The 21,222-nt window shown below is 42.0% G+C and overlaps 1 protein-coding gene across 2 annotated transcripts in view; it reads left to right on the top strand.

Annotated features, from left to right (window-relative positions):
- Positions 1-3,452: 3,452 nt before the first annotated feature.
- Adamts5 (ADAM metallopeptidase with thrombospondin type 1 motif 5) overlaps positions 3,453-21,222 on the top strand; it is a 41,022-nt gene continuing 23,252 nt past the window's right edge. Inside the window, exons 1-3 of one of the 2 annotated variants that reach the window (XM_045149922.1) lie at positions 3,453-3,716; positions 4,048-6,052; positions 15,381-15,513. In XM_045149922.1, coding sequence (XP_045005857.1) covers positions 4,913-6,052; positions 15,381-15,513 — 1,273 coding nt within the window. In that variant the 5' untranslated portion in view covers positions 3,453-3,716; positions 4,048-4,912. Of the gene's footprint in view, positions 3,717-4,033; positions 6,053-15,380; positions 15,514-21,222 lie in introns of those variants that run through there. The other variant, XM_004654389.3, reaches the window with a different exon arrangement.

Here is a 21,222-nt window from a genome sequence, read left to right as displayed (position 1 = left end):
AAAGTGACCCAGGAAAGAGAGACTGAAAAGATCAGGGAAAGCTTTTGTGAAGGGGCCACATGGTAGAAGCCTTTTTCATTCATAGCATCCACAGAGCCTGCTTGCAAGGGAGAGCATGCAGAGCTCAAAGTGGGCTAGGAATGCAGCAAGGCCCGAGGTGAGGTACTATCTCAATACAGGAAAGCTAAGCAGGCTTGAGAGGCTGTGATTCTTCTAAGTGGGAGGTGAGGAGCAGGTGTTTGGCTGGAGGGGTGTATTTTACTGTCAGATATTTCCTCACTCTAACCGTTAAAACCATAGTTTGGGGTTGGCAGGAGGATTTGACACTTTAGCAAATGGAAATTTGAGGGGAAAAAAAAAAAAAAACCCTGCTTATAAGAACTCAGACATCCGACAGCGTAAAGCCACACTTGGAAACACATAGCTCAGAGCACCTGGAGTTGCTTCCCTTCAGTGTTTTTGTTCTTAGATTCCAAGTACCTATTGATCCATTTGGCTCCATCTTTGAACTGTGAGTTCCTTAACATGAATCGTGGCTTTCTCCCCTTCATAAACCTCCAGAGTCTCACAAAACTCTTGCCATACATTTGTTAAGATTTGAAGATTTTGCGAGGAGCTGTGGATTGAGTTAAATTATGTGCTAGGGGATTTCTATTCCAGAAGGATTGACCACTAATAAGGTTTTAGTCCATAGATAAGTCATTTTGGCCTGAAGGTCACAGCTTCTCTCTGACTGAGATGGAATAAGAAGTACCTTGCCCATACCTTAGGTAAAGCTGGACAAAAGGAAGTGCATTTTTCTGTGATCACAATATATCTTCTGGTGACAGCAGAAGAACCTGGAAGCATGGGGGCCAGCTAGACTGGCACAGGAAGCAAAGGTACAAAGGAAGCAAACCTACAAAAAGGAAAAGTAACAAGGGAGACCCTGTCTTAATGAGGATGGAGGGAAAGTACAACCAACCTAAATGTCCTCAGACCTCCACACATGCAGCAAGACATGAACTCCACACATATACATGCAGATACACATATACAGTAAAAAAAAAAAAAAAAAAAAATGTTGTCTTAAACATTCTCCAAGATAATTTCCAATTTGTCATGTTCTGGAACATTTGACTTTGTGGAAATGTGAAAACAACATGCCAAATTTGTTTGGGTGTCATATATTCTATAAATGCAATGAAATTACAATGAGAAAATAATAAATAATTTCACCATTTAACATAGTCACAAATGTATTTTGTCTTTTTTGTTTCATGAGAATAATGTCTTCAGTTACTTTTATCTGGTGAAAATTACTTTTCTGGACAATTTTGTTTTCTAGAATATTGCAGCTTATCCTAATACACTAATGTAATATTTTCAAATATTAGTAAATGAACTTTGTAAAATGCCAAGTAAACTCCACAGAAAAATAAAAACATATGTAAAGAGAATGTCCTAGTAATAATTCCTTCATTGTATTTAAAACTCCATTCACCCTTTTCTTTGTATACCCAGTAAATATTTAGTATTTGATATTCACATTTTGAAGTTCACCCAATTGTTCTTTAATGTATTTCCAAACATAAATGACCTGAGTGTAAATGTCATCCATTCATCAAATTTAAAGGTAGTGTTCAGATACATAAACTGTGTTAGAAGAACACTTTTGCAGATGACAAGTCTCAATGAGAAGAAAATTTATTTGTAATTTCTTTATGCACTACGTAAACTATCCATCTGCAAAGCCAGGCATGATCGCCTATAACCCTAACACACTCAGGAGGCTGAGACAGGCAGATTGCCATGAGTTCAAGGCCACCTTGGTCTATGTAGTGAGTTCAGAAAAGACTAGACTATAGAGTAAGACCATTTCTCTAAAAAAAAAAAAAGAGCAAAAAAAAAAAAGAAGAAGAAGAAGAAGAAGAAATCTCGCTGTAAATAAAAATAATTAGTTTTAAATAACTTAAAACCATAATCACCTGAAATGTCTATCAAACTAGATAACAGGTATTGGACATTTTTTCCCACTAGACTTGGTTTTAAAATAAGAAAGTGGGGTTGAGAGATGGCTCAGCAGTTAATGGTGTATGCTTACAAAGCCTGATGGTGCAGATTTGATTGTCCACTACCCATGTAAAGCCAGACATACAAAGTGTCTGGAATTAGTTGGCAGTGGCAAGAGGCCTGGCTTGCCCATTCTCATTTATTCTCTCTCTCCCTCTGCCCACTCTGTCTTAAATATTTAAGTAAATAAATATTTTAAAAGCCATTTGGCATTGAAAAACATGAGGTAATGGCCTCTGGACTGACGGTGTTCATCCTAAGGTTGAAGGCTACTGGAGAACAGTAGTTGCTGTCATCTCCGCTCTCTTCCTTATATCCTGACCCATTGCCTATTGGCATAGACCCCTGGAAGGCTTGGGAGACCTGTGAATGAGAACGCATCACACTCAGCAGTAACATCCTTTCTGGGCCCCAGTGTATTGCAGGTTTTCTCACAAAGCACTTGATGTTCCTGGGGCCCTCTGATCATTTAGTTTCTGAGTGAGAACCAGATATCTGGACAGGTTTCACTGACATCCCAAATGACTTCCAAGAATGTTTCAGGCACTGTGTGAGGGGCATCAGCGCTGAGCAATTTTGAAATTACTTCTCAGGTCCTACATCCTCATGTTACCATCCCCTATAACGGGTCAGCTTGGGGTCCACTGGAGTGTCCCTGCTATTATCTGAGTCAAGTCACTAATATTTAAAGATGGAAACCTGCAAACTGTGCCAGCTGCATTTCCCACTGATGGCTTAAACTGGAGAATGACCAGGAGGGAGATCCTGTCCCTACAGTAGGGACACTATCAGGTTTTCAGGAAGTTACTGGATTGTCCTACCACCTTCTTAGAATTGATAACCACAGGAAACCAAAAGGACAGAGCAAAGGACAGTACCACCTGGTAAGTATGAACCTTCCTGCCCAAAAGAACCCTTTTATCGTCACAGGAATCCGAGAGCGAAAGCTGCCCGAGAGCCTGCCATGATGAGCCGTAGACTCAGGAAAGATGCTGCAAGTGCTCAAATGCGTGTCTGTCCTTCAGCTTTTGAGCAGGAAGAAAAAGAGAAAGTGTGAGCGCAAGATTCAAGTCTCTGGGAGGGGGGAGCACTTGAGCAGAATTCCCTTTAGGAGTTAACTCTTTCCCAGCCTTGACACTCTAGCTAAAGCAAAGAAAGTTCCAGCACCTGGGATTAACTGACAGATTGTAGGCGCTGACCACAGGCGGGGAAAACCTGGAGCCCGCTGTTTACACACAAAGCCACCCACTTCCCAGGACTCAGGAGGCCCGCCCTGGGTCACCGCAGCGCTGCTGGCCAAGCGACGCGCCAGGAAGCGCCTGCTGCTGCCGAGCCGCTGTCCTGGTGGCCAGTGGGGTAGGGAGAAGTTAGTCACCCCATCCTGAACTCAGGGAGCCTCGGAGCGCGCCTGGGCTGGGAAATGAGAAGGCAGGGAACCGGGTGCCTGGACCTTTGGGCAGCGAGGGGACGCATTGGCATCTCCGAGCTTTGGCGGGTGGATGGAGTTGCAAGGCCAGAGTGCATGGACCGCAGGCAAAAGGGAAAAACGTGGGGCAAGAACTTCCCACCGAAGGCAAGAGCAGCAAGCGAGAAGGAGACAGGGAAAGATTTGCAATGCCCCCATAACTTCAAAACCACTCCAAAACAGCCCTTCAGGAGATGAGGTAAGCCGAGGTTAGCCAACCCCCATTGGTTGTGAAATATTAGAGCCGGAGTCGCTGTGACTTTAAATGAGGCCAAGGAAATTTTCTGTTATTCTTGCCCAAATACTTTTTTTTTTTCCCCCGTTAGTCCTCGCTCCCTCCTTTGTCCCTCCTTCCACCTTGCCAGGTCCGGAGCCCTTCCTCCTTCCTCTTCCTTTCCTCGAACACCCTCCTCTCCCCGTGCGCCCTCCCCCATCTGATTAGGCGCGGACCGGGAAGGGTGGGAGTGGAGGGGAAGCTCTCCCTTTAAGAGGCAGCGTGCAGTGACGAATTGTTGAAATTGCCATTGCAGGATGGCATGCCGCTATAAATTCATTGTTCCACCTCCTCGCATCCTCACAGCGCTCGCGCTGCTCCCGGGGCTCGCAGCAGTCGACTGGGGATGACGGCGGGCGGCAGGACGCGGCCGGGCAGCGGACAGAGCGGGGACGCGCCGCTCCACCAGGCCGCCTCCAGGGATTTGATTTCAATTTTATGGCATTTTTCCGTCTCTTTTTTGCCCTTGCTCCTGGTTCCAGCAGAGAAACCCACAAAATAAGAAAGGAAGTGGGCCGGGGAGCTTGGAACCTCTGCAGCGGGAGAGTCCTCAGCAGCGAGGGGGCGGGAGGCGGCGCGCACCAGTTGCGGCCCGGGTGCGCTATACCCACTTGAACTTTTTTGTTGTTGTTGCTTTTGTTTTTGCGTGCATTGATTGTGGCTGTTTGGGGTTTCTTGCTTCTTTTTCTCTTATTTGCTGAATCCTCACCACCTGGCTTTTCCTTTCTTCCCTCTCTCTCTCTCTCTCTCTCTCTCTCTCTCTCTCTCTCTCTCTCTCCTCTCTCTCTTTTTCTCCTCTCTCTCCCACAAATCCAAACATTTTCCACACCAACAAAGAAAAGTTCGCACTCTTAGCACCAGGGTCGGGACAGGTTGGCCGCGCGCTACTGTGGGTTCCCCCCCCCTCCACCCCACTCTGCAACACTTGACTCTCAACCTTGCAAGCAAGTGTGTGTGCGCGCGCGCGTGTGTGCGTGTGTGTGCGTGTGTGTGCGTGTGTGTGTGTGTGTGTGTGTGTGTGTGTGCGCGCATCCCCCCCCCCCACCCCTGCAACTTCCCTGGCAAATAGCAAATACCCCTGGAGCCCCCGTGGCGCAGCCCCTCCCCGCGGGCAGCGCACTATGCGGCTCGGGTGGGCGTCCCTGCTGCTGCCGCCGCTGCTGCTGCTGCTGCTGTGCGCGTGCTGCCCGTCCCTGGCCGCCGCCAGCCCCGCCGCGGCACCTGCCCAGGATAAAGCCGGGCAGCCCCGGGCTGCTGCAGCGGCCGCCCAGCCCGGCCAGCGGCAGGGGGAGGAGACGCGGGAGCCCGCGGAGCCTCGGGGCTCCTATCTTCCCGCCCCGGCCGCGCCGCCGCAGCGCCGGAGCAGCGGGCTGGTGCAGAACATCGACCGACTCTACTCGGGAGGCGGCAAGGTGGGCTACCTGGTCTACGCGGGCGGCCGGAGGTTCCTGCTGGACCTGGAGAGGGACGACTCGGTGGGCGCTGCCGACTTCACTCCCGCAGGAGGAGGGCTGAGCTCCTCCGAGCGCCACCGGGGCCGCTGCTTCTACCGGGGCACCGTGGACGGTAGCCCTCGATCCCTGGCTGTCTTTGACCTCTGCGGGGGTCTTGACGGCTTCTTCGCGGTCAGGCGCGCGCGCTACACCCTCAAGCCTCTACGGCGCGGGCCCTGGGCAGAGGCAGAGACCGGACGAGTGTATGATGGGAATGGATCTTCGAGGATCCTACACATCTACACCCGGGAGGGTTTCAGCTTCGAGGCCCTGCCACCACGCACCAGCTGCGAGACCCCTGCGGCCCCCACTGGCTCCCACCAGAGACCCCAGGCGCCAGGTAGTCACCGCAGACGCATGGCTTTGGCCCTCCCGAGGCTCCCGGACCAGGACCACCGGTCGGCTGGGGACCCGGGACCACAGACGTGGTGGAGGAGGCGGCGTCGCTCCATCTCCCGGGCCCGCCAGGTGGAGCTGCTCCTGGTGGCTGACTCGTCCATGGCACGGATGTACGGTCGGGGCCTGCAGCATTACCTCCTGACCCTGGCCTCCATCGCCAACCGGTTGTACAGCCACGCCAGCATCGAGAACCACGTCCGACTGGCCGTGGTGAAAGTGGTCGTGCTGGGCGACAAGGACAAGAGCCTGGAGGTGAGCAAGAATGCGGCCACGACTCTCAAGAACTTCTGCAAGTGGCAGCATCAGCACAACCAGCTGGGCGACGACCACGAGGAACACTACGATGCGGCCATACTGTTCACTCGAGAGGTAGGCACCGGGCAGGGGTGAAAGGAGGGCCTGGCTAAGCTGGCTTTGCTTGCGCACGACACCTGCCGTGGCGGATTTCCTTCACTTGCAAAGAACTGACATCCTAGCTCCACTCCTGTGTCCACCTCCTGCCTTAAGTTACTAGGCCTGCTCAGGTAACCAAGGTTCTACAATGCTGGGAATGATTCTGCCAGACGGGACAGAGCAGGTCACAGGCATGACAAGAAGGCAGGGCATACCTAGGAAAGGTGCACAGTCGAATGGCAAAGGGGAAAAGGAAAGCTTGCCTTTGGAATCATGGGTCTAATACCTTCCAGTGAAACCAAAAATTATTACTCTGTCCAACCTAATGGGGGGGGGGGCTTGAAAGTCACCAGGCATTTTTATCTGACTGATGATCTTCCTTGCGAATGTCCCTACTTGAACCCTTGAGCAATGCTGGTACTTTCCAAAGGACTCCTCTTTCTAATGTGGCTTCCTAAGGGAGTTCTGACATGCCCATCTTGGAATCTTAGCTTCTGGGAAGAAAGGAATGTGGGAGGTCCAGGAGAAGACAGATGCCCAATCAGCTGAGGGCATAGTTTCTGAGGTTCTCTAACAGGTCCCTTGCCTGGGTTACCAGTGAGTCACAAACGCCGCCCTTTAAGTTCACTGCCAAGGAAAGGGGGTCAAATCCAATTCTCAGGTTTGGGTTTTTTGGATGAATGTAATTCTGAAGTCCTGGAGCAAACGGTCTGGGCAAAGAATCAAGGGATATTTTCCCAGGACTTCCCCATGCTGAGGAAGATGGTTACAGAGCAGGGAAAAAAATGGAGCTTTATAAGCCTAGAAGTTCTGGGAGGGATACAGTATCTATTTAAACATTATTAGACCACCATGTTAGTGTGACATTCAGATAAAAAGTCTGGTTTGGTCCAGGGCCTGCCTTGCTGGCAGTTCTAAGCCTCAGCTTTCCTATCGCTCTTCCGATTGGCGGTTTCAAGCTGTGTGCCTCCAAATGCCTGGTAGGAACTGACTTTTAAAACTCACTCTTTAAGTGTTTGAGATCCATCCAGAATAGATGAAGGATGACATGCCTTTCAGTGTGTTTAAATCACGAATTGGAACAAACAGAGCAAGGATGGGAAATTTAATGGTGCCTTACTGAAGATCATACAGCCTCACTACCTAATTTTTCTATTTTTACTAAGGCACCCACGGTGAGAAAGGGAAAAAATGTCGATACATTTGGAGTAGAAAAACACATGTGGTTCATGGAGTGGACATGACTATAAGCCACATATAAACAAAGACACCGGAGGCAGCACTTTAGGGTGACCCAGGAAATACACTCTGCAGTCACAGTGGAAAATCTTTCTCCTCATTAACTGATGTTCTGGACGCCATCCTTTAATTCCTCTGCCCAGCACTAGTCTTTGAAATGGTAGAACATTCATTTTGTAGCCTGCCCTGTGAAGTTCTGCTGTAAAACTATCCTTTTCTTATTTGGTTTCCAATTTTTTTTTTTCTTTCTTCATAAGCAACTTTCCATGTCTGGGTTTCCTTGCTTTGCTGTATCATGAGAGCCTGCCAAGACAGAGGCTTTGGAGAGTGTATAGAAGGACAGTCCCTACAGAAAAAGGGAAAAAATACTTTTATAGGCAGAGCATGCCAAAGAGCAGGCCATTTCAGTAATTTTATTTCATATTTGAATGCTAAAGTAAAGTTCATAATCCTAAAGTTAACTTGAACACCTATCACTCATTGCCCTCTTCCGCATGATTTTCCTAATGCTTCCCATCATAAAGGAAACTATCAGTGCTTTTAAATGTGTGTAGTACTTTTTCTTAAACTTGTGAAGTTAACTACTCCTGTTTTGCCAAACTGGGAAAGCAATCATTTAAAACAAATTCTAATAGAAAATTTTCCAAAGTGGTCTACACATGGGAACTATTTCACATTGTCCTTCTTTGGCCTCCTTACAAAATAGAAGCAACATGCTGTCAGTAAATTAAATCTCATTTACTTTCCGTTAGGCCCTCTAGTGCATTCTTCTAACTTCACGTGAACTGAACTTTTGGGAAGCATGTGTATTATGATATATTAATCTAATTTAAGAGAGCTATTACTCAGGTGGCTTGGAAACGGATTTGTAGACTCTTGTTCAGGATTCATTTGAGAGTACTCAACATGCAAAATTCACCTCCATCAAATGCTTCCAAATATGACAGTCATGAAGGCTGGAGGTGGTGGATCAGGGCTCTTTTATCTCATACAAGTCAGATATTTAAAGACCAAAAGAAAAAGAAAATCATAGCTATTTCTTTTCAATGAGCACTACTCAAAGTTGGCACTGGGGTTGCACTTTTACAACTCTGTTTTGAATGTAAGAAGTACGTTGCTTAGCAGCCAGACGCCGAGCCATCAAATCCATGTTTTGATGGGCTCTGAGTTCTGTTCAAATTTTGAGTCCAGATGTCTTCTCCTAAATTGCTTGTTTTTCAGGCATGAAGCAAATGTGTGAGATGTTTTCCACCCCTGTTTACTAGCCAATGTCACCTTGAACGTTGTGGCTAAGAGCTAGCAGAAGAGTGTTAATGCCTCATCTATCAAACTAGCACACTTCATTTTCAGGACAGGACCCCTGCACTTCAGTACTGTTCTAATTAGAGAAACAGTGCCCATCACACTCCTGGCACAAATCCATGAAATAGCATTCATGCTGGAATTTACACCACTTCTGCCATCAAACAGTAGAAATCCAATATCCAAACTACTTGCCATGTTCCTGACTTCCTGTTATTTTAAAATAATTTCTTTAAGAGAGTCTTAGGCCCAATTACAGTCTAGCCATTCACCTTGTGTACCCAAAGTTTGTCTTAACAAAATTAGAAATGCTTTAAAGCCCATCTCCCCACCCCAGGTCAACATCAGCAAAATCTTTATTGTAAGCACTGAATTGAAATTGAACCAGCAAAGAGGCTTACAATATGAAAGGCCATTCATTCTCATTATAAATGTATTCTTCAATAGGTTATTATATCCCAGCTAAAACCTTTGTGTTCCCATTTTTGCCTCTTAACTTTGACAATTTGCCTTTACCACTTGGTTCCTTTTAGGTTCTGTCAATAGTGGGCACTAGAGGGAGATTAGACACTAGGGAGGTGAAGGGGTGTTTTGATTTGTTTTTCTCACTAATTTACTGATTGGACCAACTAAGTTAATCATGTAATTTAATTCAAATCCATTTCTAGCAAAAAGTTAAGCCATCTTAAGGAATAATAACCTACAGGCAGCCTTAATTTTAAGAAGACTATTTCAGAAATGGAAGACTGATAAAATTAAGGAACTCAAGCTGACCTTTTTAAATGATGTTTGAAACACACTGAAAAATATTAAAGCATATTAACACCAGTTTACACCATCACACAGGCTCAACTGCATTGTATTTCTCATATTAGGCAGAATGTCTGTGTATAGCTGCTAGGCATGGAATATTCATTTGGGCAGAAAAGACAGTGAAATGAAAAAATATCTGCTTCTTTTCCACCAGGCCTATGGCCAGTAGAGAGGAAGCCAATATGTCCATAAATCACTTGAATGTCAGGAAAATTGATAAATGTTCTCACTGAGCTGTAAACAAAGTCTATGAAAAAAGAAGGAGAAGGACACTAATTCTGCCTAGATGGTTTTGTATGATATCGCTGATGTATAGCTGAATTGGTCCTCAAAGGATATATTGACTTAATTTGGAGGGAGGAGCTTGTGGAAGACAGAATGGATAATCGATTACTTGGAGAAGACAGTAATAAACAGATTAATTAAATAAATTGGGTAGCAAATTATTCATTTGTTAGGGATATAATTAAGCAATGTAAAATGAGGGATCTGAAAACAGAGATCAGTTTATCTCCCAGTTCTGTAGAGTGGAAGGAAGATCATATTTTTCTACCTAGTACTTTTATTTTATTTTTGTTTTGTTTTCGAAGTAAGGTTTTACTCTAGCTCAGGCTGACCTGGAATTCATTATGTAGTTTCAGGGTGACCTTGAACTCATAGTGATACTCCTAACCTTTGCCTCCCAAGTGCTGGGATTAAAGGCGTGCACCATCATGCCCGGTTCCACCTGGTACATTTTCAATTAAGACATCTCTTCCTTGCTTTCAGTTGTCTATTCTGTGTGTGATTTCAAGAGAGGAGGGAAGGAAAATTAAATTGTCCTTTAAGGCCCCATACAGTATCTAATCTGAATTACAGCCTTATGAATTCACTGAACTTTATTTAATTCCTTATTGGGCTCTTATCTTTGAATTCTGTCCACTGGGTCACAGGAGATTCAATTCAGAAATTTAGGGCAGATACAATTCAACCCACAGTACTGTGCTAAGGTGTTTACATTTTAAACTAAATGAAGTGGAAGTCAATGGAAAAAACAGTAGTTAGAAACCAGCAGGGGGGCTGGAGAGATGGCTTAGCAGTTAAGCGCTTGCCTGTGAAGCCTAAGGACCCCGGTTCGAGGCTCGGTTCCCCAGGTCCCACGTTAGCCAGATGCACAAGGGGGCGCACGCATCTGGAGTTCGTTTGCAGAGGCTGGAAGCCCTGGCGCGCCCGCCCATTTTCTCTCTCTCTCCCTCTATCTGTCTTTCTGTGTCTGTCGCTGTCAAATAAATAAATAAATAATAAAATTTTTTAAAAAAAAAAAAACCAGCAGGGATCAGAAGGGTGTTCTAGAATGAACTTTTTGGCTTAAATACATAGACTGACTCCTATTGGAACCAGGGCATTTCATGGTTTGAGGAGGCCCAAATTAAAGCAGTGACCTTAGGAATCGAAAGCCATTGGATTAAGAAAAAAAAAGTTGAAGAAATGGGGAAAAAAATGAAGTGAACCGAAGAATTAATCTTTTCTAGCAGATAAAATATTTTGAGCTAAGCTGCAGAGAACAGAATATAGATGAACTATGCAAGAACTATTGGATAGGTTAAGGCAGGAGGGTTCAGTAGGTATATGAAAGATTGTCTTGTGCAGAGGTTTTAATAACCATAGAGGGATGAAGGCTAGTGGAAGATTTCTACTAAGATGCTGACTGACCACAACACTTGTGGACATTGTAGGAGGCAAAGAGACCAAAAAAAGCATCAGGTGATATTCCTTATAGAAAGGAATAGTCCCAAGCCTGAGGCTTAGAGGGGTGCTGTGATTAGCATTACTGGTGCATGAGCATGTGCATGTGAGAGAGAGTGAGAGCGAGAGCGAGCGAGTGAGTGAGCAAGCGAAAGAGAAAGAGTGAGAGGGGTGGAGAAGGAGGGGGGAGAATATTAGAAGTTAATCTGAGCAGGTTTTTTATCCATCATTTTTTCTTTTCTTGAATATCTTTCATAGTGTATTTTGTTCATTTAGTTTTATCTAAAATACCATAGAGATGACACTAGATGACATAGAGGTGACACACAGTACAGTAGCTGGATGATTACAGGCATGTAGTTGTGGCTTTGTGGATCCATATGGCTGGATTCCTTAGCCACTAAACTGGCTAGGGTCTACATATTTGGAATCATCTAGAGGCATTGGTAGAGATTGTATAACATGGGTCATTGTAATGATTAGCCTAACATTAATACAGTCTCGGCTGGAGTATAAAATAGAGCTGCTGTATTAGTCACAGTTCTCTAAAAGAACCAATTAATGTATACAAAGGTGGTTGATTATAGATTGCCTCAGTATATGGTCTGCGTAGTCCAGCAATTGTCTCATAATGTAGTAGCTGCTCAGTCCATGAATCTGCCAGAGAAAGCCTAGAGGATGCCTGGATTCCTGCTGGTCTTAAGTGCATGTTGGAAGATTAATGAAGCCAAGTTCCAATATCCACAAAGGACAGCATAAACAGGATACATACACTCACCAACAAATAGCAGGGACCAGCTGGGCATTATCTAGGTGATAATACTAACTTTCACAACAGCTGTTATTAGTTGTCAGAAAAGTAAATTCTACCTCAATAACCACATCTATATATGAGCAGGGAGTGCTTAAAGAGAAGAGGACTTGACCAGTGCCTCTGTGTGGATATGAGGAAATAGCACACTAAACCCATTATATACAGTTAGTAGGTGTCAATCAAAGATAAACTGATCACAAAAATAATATCAAAAAGCCAACAGGTATGGGTTAACAAGAGTACGTATGTATATAGACAATCCTTATGATTAAAATATGAGCCCCACTGTCAATTCTATCACTAATCTCTTTTTTCAGTAGAATCATGAAGACATAGATTAGGCCTCTCAAGCCTAACCTATGTTTTTCCCATTTCTGTGCTTTACTCTGAGCATTTCTTCTCTGAGCAGCATGCTCTGCAGGCTTCCTGTGCCTCCCCCATGTGAATAGGACTGGTATTCTGTTAATATTCTGAATTTCATGATATATCACAACTTAGCCATATTTACAGACTCCTGAAAGGCCATGCCTACAGTCACAATGCCAGCTAATTTCCTATCAAATCTTTTTGGTCCTGTAGACCATTTCAGATGTATTTTTGAGTTAGATGCACTGTGTAGCCAATACCACATTATAAAACCAGTTGAATCCCAACTTACTTCTGGACTCTTAATATTTTGCTAAAGTTTCCAATGCATTACTATGCAAACAATAGTGATAAGATATTGATTTGGCATAAAATGCCACTGTTAATATGGCAATGATAATTTATCTTCAGATCCATACTTAATAAACAGAAAAATCACTTGTTAGGTCTTTTAATTAACTTATTTCTTTTATAGGCTGTAAATGTGTCATCTTTCTTCAGTATCTCATTCTTCCAATATTGTGTGTGTGTGTGTGTGTGTGTGTGTATGACATAGAATATATTTAAATATATATGCTATCACTCCAATAGTATTCTTATCCCTAGTCTAAATCTAGAAAGTACTATAAACTTGAAGGTTTACATCTATAAATGAAAAGACATAGATGTAATATATTTAGTATTCTACAATTTGATACACAATCAGTCTTCATATCCTGAAACCATATACTGGCTTACAGAGAAAGTTAGATGTTTATATATCTTGAAGTGAAACTGTAACTGTATTGTTAATGTTTGAAAGTACTCGAGAGAAGTGAAAAGATTGCCAGTTTATAATTATAACTACGGAAATAGTGTGTAGTCAAGGGATTTAATCAGTGTGGTTAAAAAAAATATATAACAAGTGCTTCTGTTCTTAGTTTAGTCACATATACACATTACCAAGGCAAAACCAAATACATTTAATGCATTTCTAAAACAAGGAGGCCTGATGGCCTCTAATAAGCATTTGATTAGCAGTGAACAGAGATAATAAGATTCCCATTTAATTTCCACTGGGAGCAGGAAGCTCACTTTCTATAACTCTTCATCCAAGCTTATTAGTGAAGTGAGGAATAGCAAGTGAGAAGCTAGCTCCTTGATTCTACTATTTGAAGATTCCCAACTACAAATCATGATGATAAGCATAAATCTTAGTTTTACATTATGTACATGCAGAAATAACTTATTGTCTGGAGCAACTCCAATTTTGACCTAGGATTTTTTTTTCCTAAGTCTACTAAAATTATTGGGGAGTATTAGGATTAACAAATGCATTATACTATGCTCTTATCTCAAAGACTGATTATTATTAAAATGTGTGTTTCAATTTCCAGTCAGAGGATGACACAGGAAAACAACCAGGAAACTGAGGAAGGCTCTTGTTGAGTGTCTTGATTCACCAAGGCTATTTGGCTGATGGTATCTGAAGCTCAGATAACAGGGTAGCCACAGTGTAATCTGTCACAACTGAAAAAAAATTTAAAAACACCCCACAATAATGTTAACACAATAAGGACCTGAAAACATATTAAAGAGAAGAAAGGGGAGTATATCTTTTATGTTTTTTTTTTTTTCTTACCTTGGCTGGAGTTTTATGGAGCAAAATAAAGAACAGTTAAAAGAGCATGTTGACAGTGAGTCTGTGATGTTGGTTGTAAATGATACCACCATGCCTTTGTGTGCTGAAGGTTGGTGAGATCCTACCAGCATGGAGCATATTTAAGGTGTGGAAAGGCTATTACATTCAATCTGACTGTACATCACCATTCAACTCAATTAAGCAAAGCCTGCTGACTTTCTACTACAAGACACACATCTTCGACAGATGACAGCTATAATAGAAACAGGTCATTATTACAGAAACTAATATTCTTAAAGTCCTTTCTTCAGTTACTAACATGTGGCTCACTAGAAACATCTAGCTTTATTATTATTATTATTTTAACATGCTACCTAAAGAAATTTGAGTGTCCATTTAATACTTAAATAAGCATTTAAAGAGAATGCTTATCATTATAAATCTGTCATATCAAAAACATGGCTTATATTGTCTTTTTAAATGTCTTGTTGATGTTCCTTTAATTTAAGCAAGCCACTTTTGACTATGAGTGAGATGTGATCGATCATTTTTCCTCTTCAGAATCTTTTTTTTAAAAATCTGTGCAATTTCTCATAAATAAAATGAACACACTCACATCTATGCATACAATATACTTGAATCATATAAATTTTTCTGATGCTTGATGTAGTTGAGAATGACTGCAGCTCATGTCACAAATGACAGTGCATAAATTCTGAAGATACAATTTGTGAAATTCAAATTCTGTTTGGGAATTAAGAGATGATCTTTAAAGAATTTTACAGATAAAGTAAAAATAAGTTTCCTAGCCAATTATACATATAGATAATAAATTAGTTTATGTCCCACTACTAACATTTGCATACCACACATACATATACATATACATATATATGTGTGTGTGTGTGTGTGTCACTCAGATACACATATACATGCACACATATTGCATACAAATACATATGCATATTATATATAAACACAGACAGAATAAACACATATTTTATCACAAATATGTAATTGTAGTGTGACTCTGATTGAAAAATTTAAGGCAGTCACCTGGTAAATTTAACAAGAATCTGTGGCACAATATTAGGGCTGTCCTATGCATGACCATATGTGATTCTTTACATTTGTACATGTGTACAGCTTGGTTAAGGCTGCAGAGTTTGCAATGTAATAGACAAGCTGTGATCTTCACATCTTTTAAATGTCACTGAAATTCTTTATCCTCCTGTGCTTCTGATTTCTGAAGTAGCTCAGAAGACGGAAAGCCTCGTGTTTGTCTTTGGAATGTTCACAGAGCTGAGCAGGTGAGAGCGTCCACAGATCTCAGTATTGCCATTTGGGCTGAGGAAGTGGCTGTACATAGTGGCTCCTTCTGGATGTAAATTGATTTTAATGATTTCTTTCTTTCTCCCGGGTAGGATTTATGTGGACATCATTCATGTGACACCCTGGGAATGGCAGACGTTGGGACCATATGTTCACCGGAGCGCAGCTGTGCTGTGATTGAAGATGATGGCCTCCATGCTGCTTTCACTGTGGCTCATGAAATTGGTATGCAGCGCCGTTTCTCTTCCCTCGCCAAATCAAACACTTGTAACAGCTGCAACAGGAACCAAAATACTTGGCAATTAATTCCAGATTTCTTCTGGTTCAGATGTACTGTGGGGATTACATTTGTTTATATTTGCACTTTTAGGGTTCACTAATGCGGGAGAAGGAGGGCGAAGTCAGCAAGACAGTAGAAGTTTCTTCTGACAGTGTCAGATAAATGTTAAAGAGAAACTTGCCACTGCTACTGTCTTTTTTCTATCTTTGCATTCATCCCTAAGTGACTCCTAAAGAGAATTGGTCACACTCATCGATGGAATGCAGACACATCCCTTTCAGAAGTTATTCAAGGCAGTGTTGACTCACCCGGGCTAATCAGTTTACACAGACTTTTACCATGTTTGTGCCATTGTGAGTGTTAATCATGGGCTCCTGTCAAAGGGAATCAGTAACTTATGGTAAATATTCCTGTCTCTGTCCCAGTAGCAAGCAGATGGACCCAAGCTGACACTCCGCGGAATTTGCTTTAACTGTCACGTGTAAAATTTGCTTTTCATACACAACACTTCTAAATCCTACAACTATAAATTTGGGACAGAGTTAAGCTGTTGAAATACAACCTTGGGATAAGGAAGGTGTTCATCCAGTCATTCACCTAGGGGACCCAAACATGAGAAATTGGTTTACTGCTTTGCGCAAGGTGTTAGAATTAAACACATTGGAATCACTCCTTGCAAAAGTACTCTCGATCTTCATCACAGAGTTCTAATGATTAAACTCTCTATCAGTCTTCGTATGTGAAACGTGAAATAATACCCATCTTTTATGCAATTACTTTGGAAACCAAACTGGGTAGAGAGAGAGTATGTAGTTATATTCATATTCTATGTGTTTCAGTTTTGATTTTTAGTTAAGTTGTTCATTTGTTTTCTTAATTTATGTGTCACCTCTTAGCATTGACATTTGGGGCTGCAAGATATGCTTCGAACATTGTTGTATTTGAACATTTTTCTATATTTTAGTTAAATAAATTAGTTGTAAAAGCTACCATGTTAATTTTCAAATGGTAATTAAAATTTCTACCTCACATTCTTTGTAGGTAGAATGCTTTGGCAAGGGGTCAGTTTCTAATGACACTTCTCTGAGGAGTCAGAGTAACCTCTAAATAAGGGCACAGTTTCACAAGTGCAAATATGAGAGCAATTAATCAGAAATAAGTTTTGAAATTTCAACTCCCAAATATTAATCCCAGCATTAATTCTTGTGATGTCCATCTTAGCATCTAAAAAAAGAACCCACAAGCCTAAAACCTTCTTGTAGAAAACCATCAAATGGCATCACCAATGCTAACTCCATCCAACACTTGACTGAGCAGCTTTATCCTCAGGAACTAAAGATCTTAGGTAAAGTCCATCCCTGCCTCTGTGCTTTCATGGTATCTTACATAGGTGGCTTAGACACTTGAACATTCTTTCTATACATGGTTAACCAGTAACGAGGTATGGCTTGCCTCTGAGCTATGCTGGCAGAGCCAATGTATTTTTAAAACACAAACAACGGGAGCTTCGAGGTAAGGATTGTGTCTTCAGGTGTCTGTCACTCATGCCTGTTTTTTTTTTTTTTCTATTTTTTGTTTATTTTTATTTATTTATTTGACAGTGACATAGAGACAAAGAGACAGAGAGAAAGAATGAGCATGCCAGGTCCTCCAGCCACTGGAAACGAACTCCAGAAGCATGCACCCCCTTGTGCATCTGGCTAATATGGGTCCCGGGGAATTGAGCCTTGAACCAGGGTCCTTAGGCTTCATAGGCAAGCGCTTAACCACTAAGCCATCTTCCCAGCCCCACTCATGACTGTTAAACTCACTGGTAAACATGCATCTGAATATAGAGCTTCAGCCAGTATTTTTTATGTGTTCATCTATGTATGTGCCTGAGTGGGTAAGGCAGGATTAAAGAACACTAGAGGTGCTCATGGTGACACCCCCACTCTGCAACAGAAACTGAGAGAAGCTAGGTCAAATATTTAAGAGGACTGTAATTAAACAGAGGAAAATTTAAAAGTACTTCACTTATTAATCACAAATCCCATATGAAAGTTTATAAATGCCTGGGAAAACAGAAGAGTTCATTTGCAGCTGAGTAGAGAAAAGAGTTGAAAGTTATTATCATGTTTCCACAAGGTTGGTAGATTTGAACCTTGATCTTATACAGAAGAATTACACATTACTAAGAAAGAGCCATTTGTTCCTCTCCTGCTCTCCTGAAGTGATGTTTTCTCATGTTGATAGCATCCATAGATCTCCTTGGTAAAGTAATGCTGGCCTATAGATGCAGCTTCTTCCCAGCTGCTGAGACTCTTAGGCCTTCTGGTCTGGTGTGGCAAGTATGGTAAGATCACCTTCCTCAGCATTGTGAATTCCTCAACCAAGGCCCTTAGTCACACAGGGAGGTGTCATAGTACAAAAGACAGGAAGCCAGGCACTCACAAAAGTGTGAGAAGTGCAAAATCTACACACACTGAGAACCTCTCCAATGAAAACAGAGACCAGTGAAAACCTCTCCAGTACACACACAGATGAGTGAGAACCTCTTCAATGTACACATGGACAAGTGAGAACAGCTCCAGTGCACATATAAACCAATGAAATACTCTCCAGTGCACACAAAGACCAATGAGAACCTCTCCTGTGAACATGTGGACCAGTGGGAACCTCTCCAGTGCATACATGGACACATGAAAAACTCTCCAGTGCACACATAAACAAGGGACAGTCTCCAGTACATACAGACAATAAGAACCTCTCCAGCACACACATACACAAATGAGAAACTCTCCAAGGCACACATAGATCAGCAAGAACTGCTCCTGTGCACATATACACCAGTGAGAACCTCTCCAGTACACACATGGACAAATAACATACTCTATAGTAAACACATACACCAATGAGAACCTCTGCAGTGAACACATAGATCGATCAGATACTCTACTGCACATTTAGATCAATGAGAAACTCTCCTAACAACACGGCACTTGGATACAATGTGGGAGGAACACAGGGTCCCACAGACAAAACAAAATATAAGTCTGCATATGATCACTTCTTGGTATCCCCTTTCATTTTTTGGGGGGGGTGTATCAACTCTCTTTACTTCTTTAGAGGTCAGGGCATCCTTGGCTACATAGTAATACCTTGTTGAAAGAAAGAAAAGAAGGATGGAAATGATGGAGGGAGAGAAAAGGAAAGGTGGGAAGGAGGAGAAATAAAAAGAATAGAGAAGGAAGAGAAAGTTGGAGGCAGAGATACAGAATTTCTATCCAGGAAGGTTTTCTACCTTTGATGTTCCATTGCTACAAATACAAGAACATGGCTAGATAAATAATTCTGAAAAGTTACTCTGTGTGTGCCCGACATATTAACTAGAACTCTTCCATTGCTCTTGCTCTGATAAGTCATTCAAGAGCAAACCAGCATATAAAATCTAAGTTTATAGATACATTGTTATCTGATTATAATATCTAGAAGATAGATGTTGGTCAGTGTGGACTGCAAATTTCCTTCCTCCTTTCTATGCTATGCACATTAAACATTGATTACATTGCCAGAACCTTTCACAAAGTTACTTCATACCATCAGAAACAATCCCCACCCATGTGCCTTGGGTGGAGTCAGGAATGTGTTTACAGCCATTTTAAAATTTCCAAATGTGTACTGCAGAAAGTTTTCTAGTTGATGCAAGTTTACATTTTGAGTTTATATTTTTAACTTGTCAAACTTTTATGATAGACTTGTAATAATAAAGATTTCACCTGCTGCACACATGGTAGTTAAAAACAATAATTTTATTGATGTGGAGCCAGCTTCTAATACACTAGGGGGAACAATATGATGTTATTTAGATTAATGAAAGCCATAATCTGCAAACATGTAAAAGGTTCACTTTGTAGTAATTATAAAATGTGCTAAGTGAATGTCTCCACCATGAAAGGCTCCAGTGTGTTCCACAAGTTAAAACAAGGCAACTTTAAAAAGCCACAACCAAATCCTCCGGCAACACTTAGGAAGTTGTTGAGACACAAGAGGAGGCCTCCTGTGGTTCAAGGCTGGTCTCAGGTTGTGCTGATCTGTGTATAACTGTGGCCTCATAAGATTAGATTAAACAAGTCCATGTTTTGAAAAGCTTTAGCTCCCAAAACACCACAGATCCAAGTTCCCATGTGCCTTGAATCATATTTCTGGGCTGACCATGATGGTGAGACTGGGAAATGAGAAGGAAGCTAGGATTAAATTTCATATTTTTAAGCTGGGCTTGGTGGTGCACGCCTTTAATCCCAGCATTTGGGAGGCAGAGGTAAAAGGATTGCCTTGGTTGAAGGCCATCATGAGACTGCATTGTGAATTCCAGGTCAGCCTGGGCTAGAGCAAACCCTACCTCAAAAAAGAAAGAAAGAAAGAAAGCATGCAAGCAAGCCGGGCATGGTGGCGCACGCCTTTAATCCCAGCACTCAGGAGGCAGAGGTAGGAGGATTGCCATGAGTTCAAGGCCACCCTGAGATGACAGAGTTAATTCCAGGTCAGCCTGGACCAGAGTGAGACCCTACCTCGAAAAACAAAACAAAACAAAACAAACAAAAAAAGTAACATAAATAGGTATTTTTCCCTAAACTTATCACATTAGCCAACATGAACTAGGCATGTATTCATCTTTATCCTGAAACAGTACTTTTCTTATGCCCACATAAAAGATGTGAATAGGTCTTTGCTATATGTCTAATATCATTGAAAGATTTAGTATTTATTCTGACTTAAAAATTAAATCACAGTGTGTGTTTCTTTATAGGAGGGATTTTCTGCCACGTGTGTGACACCAACAAGCTGAAAGTGGTTTAAAAATAAAATTGTAGTTACTGTCTCCTATTTTTGTTTTAATTAGGATGAAGTCCCTTCCCTGTCAAATTAAGGTGTTTAGGATTAACTAAAATTTATTTAAAACACTAAAAACTATATATAAAATGTGGGAGATTAGTGTAAGGACAATTAAGTTAGTTGTTGCCAAAAACAGGTCCCAAACATTTTTCAGCTTTTATAACTGCTAATCTTCCCAGAGCACCCCAGGGTTTATAATATCATGGATCACCCAAAAGAGGAAGAAAGTGACAGAGCAGTTTCTAAACTGGAAACTACTAAACTTTTCTAAAGACCCTTACTAGAATACCACAAGGGTCACATCCAAACTGGACCTAGTGGGTTCCAGAGCCCAAGATTTAAAAGGAACCATGTGATGCTTTGAAGACTATAGTTCTGAATTTGATAAAAGGCTAGCAATATAGATAGTTATAAGGTGAAGGAAATTACTTTTTTTTCTGTCAAAATTATATAGTCAATACCACATCAACCATTTTTGCTTAATGTTCTCAAATTAGTGTTTCATAGTCTTATCCCTTCTATATAAGGGTTTGTTTTTAAGTGAATAATATGCCATCCGATGACTGGAGCTCATGGGTCCTTCTTTGGTGGTTTTAGATTCTGATCCCATGTGAGCTGTTGACTCACTTTCAACCCCTGCTCAGACCTTCTTGCACCTCCATAATCCCAGCTGTAAAATTGGGTAGAATGAAAACATGACCTCATTAAGAAGCAGATGCTTCATCTGAGCAGTGCTTTCCTAAATAAACACATTACACAGCTTTCTTGTGACATTTTTG

The sequence above is a fragment of the Jaculus jaculus genome, chromosome 5 (genome assembly GCF_020740685.1).
Source record: "Jaculus jaculus isolate mJacJac1 chromosome 5, mJacJac1.mat.Y.cur, whole genome shotgun sequence".
Taxonomy (NCBI): domain Eukaryota; kingdom Metazoa; phylum Chordata; class Mammalia; order Rodentia; family Dipodidae; genus Jaculus; species Jaculus jaculus.
The sequence above is the reverse complement of the archived record's forward strand: the minus strand, read 5'-3'. Positions and strand labels throughout refer to the sequence as shown.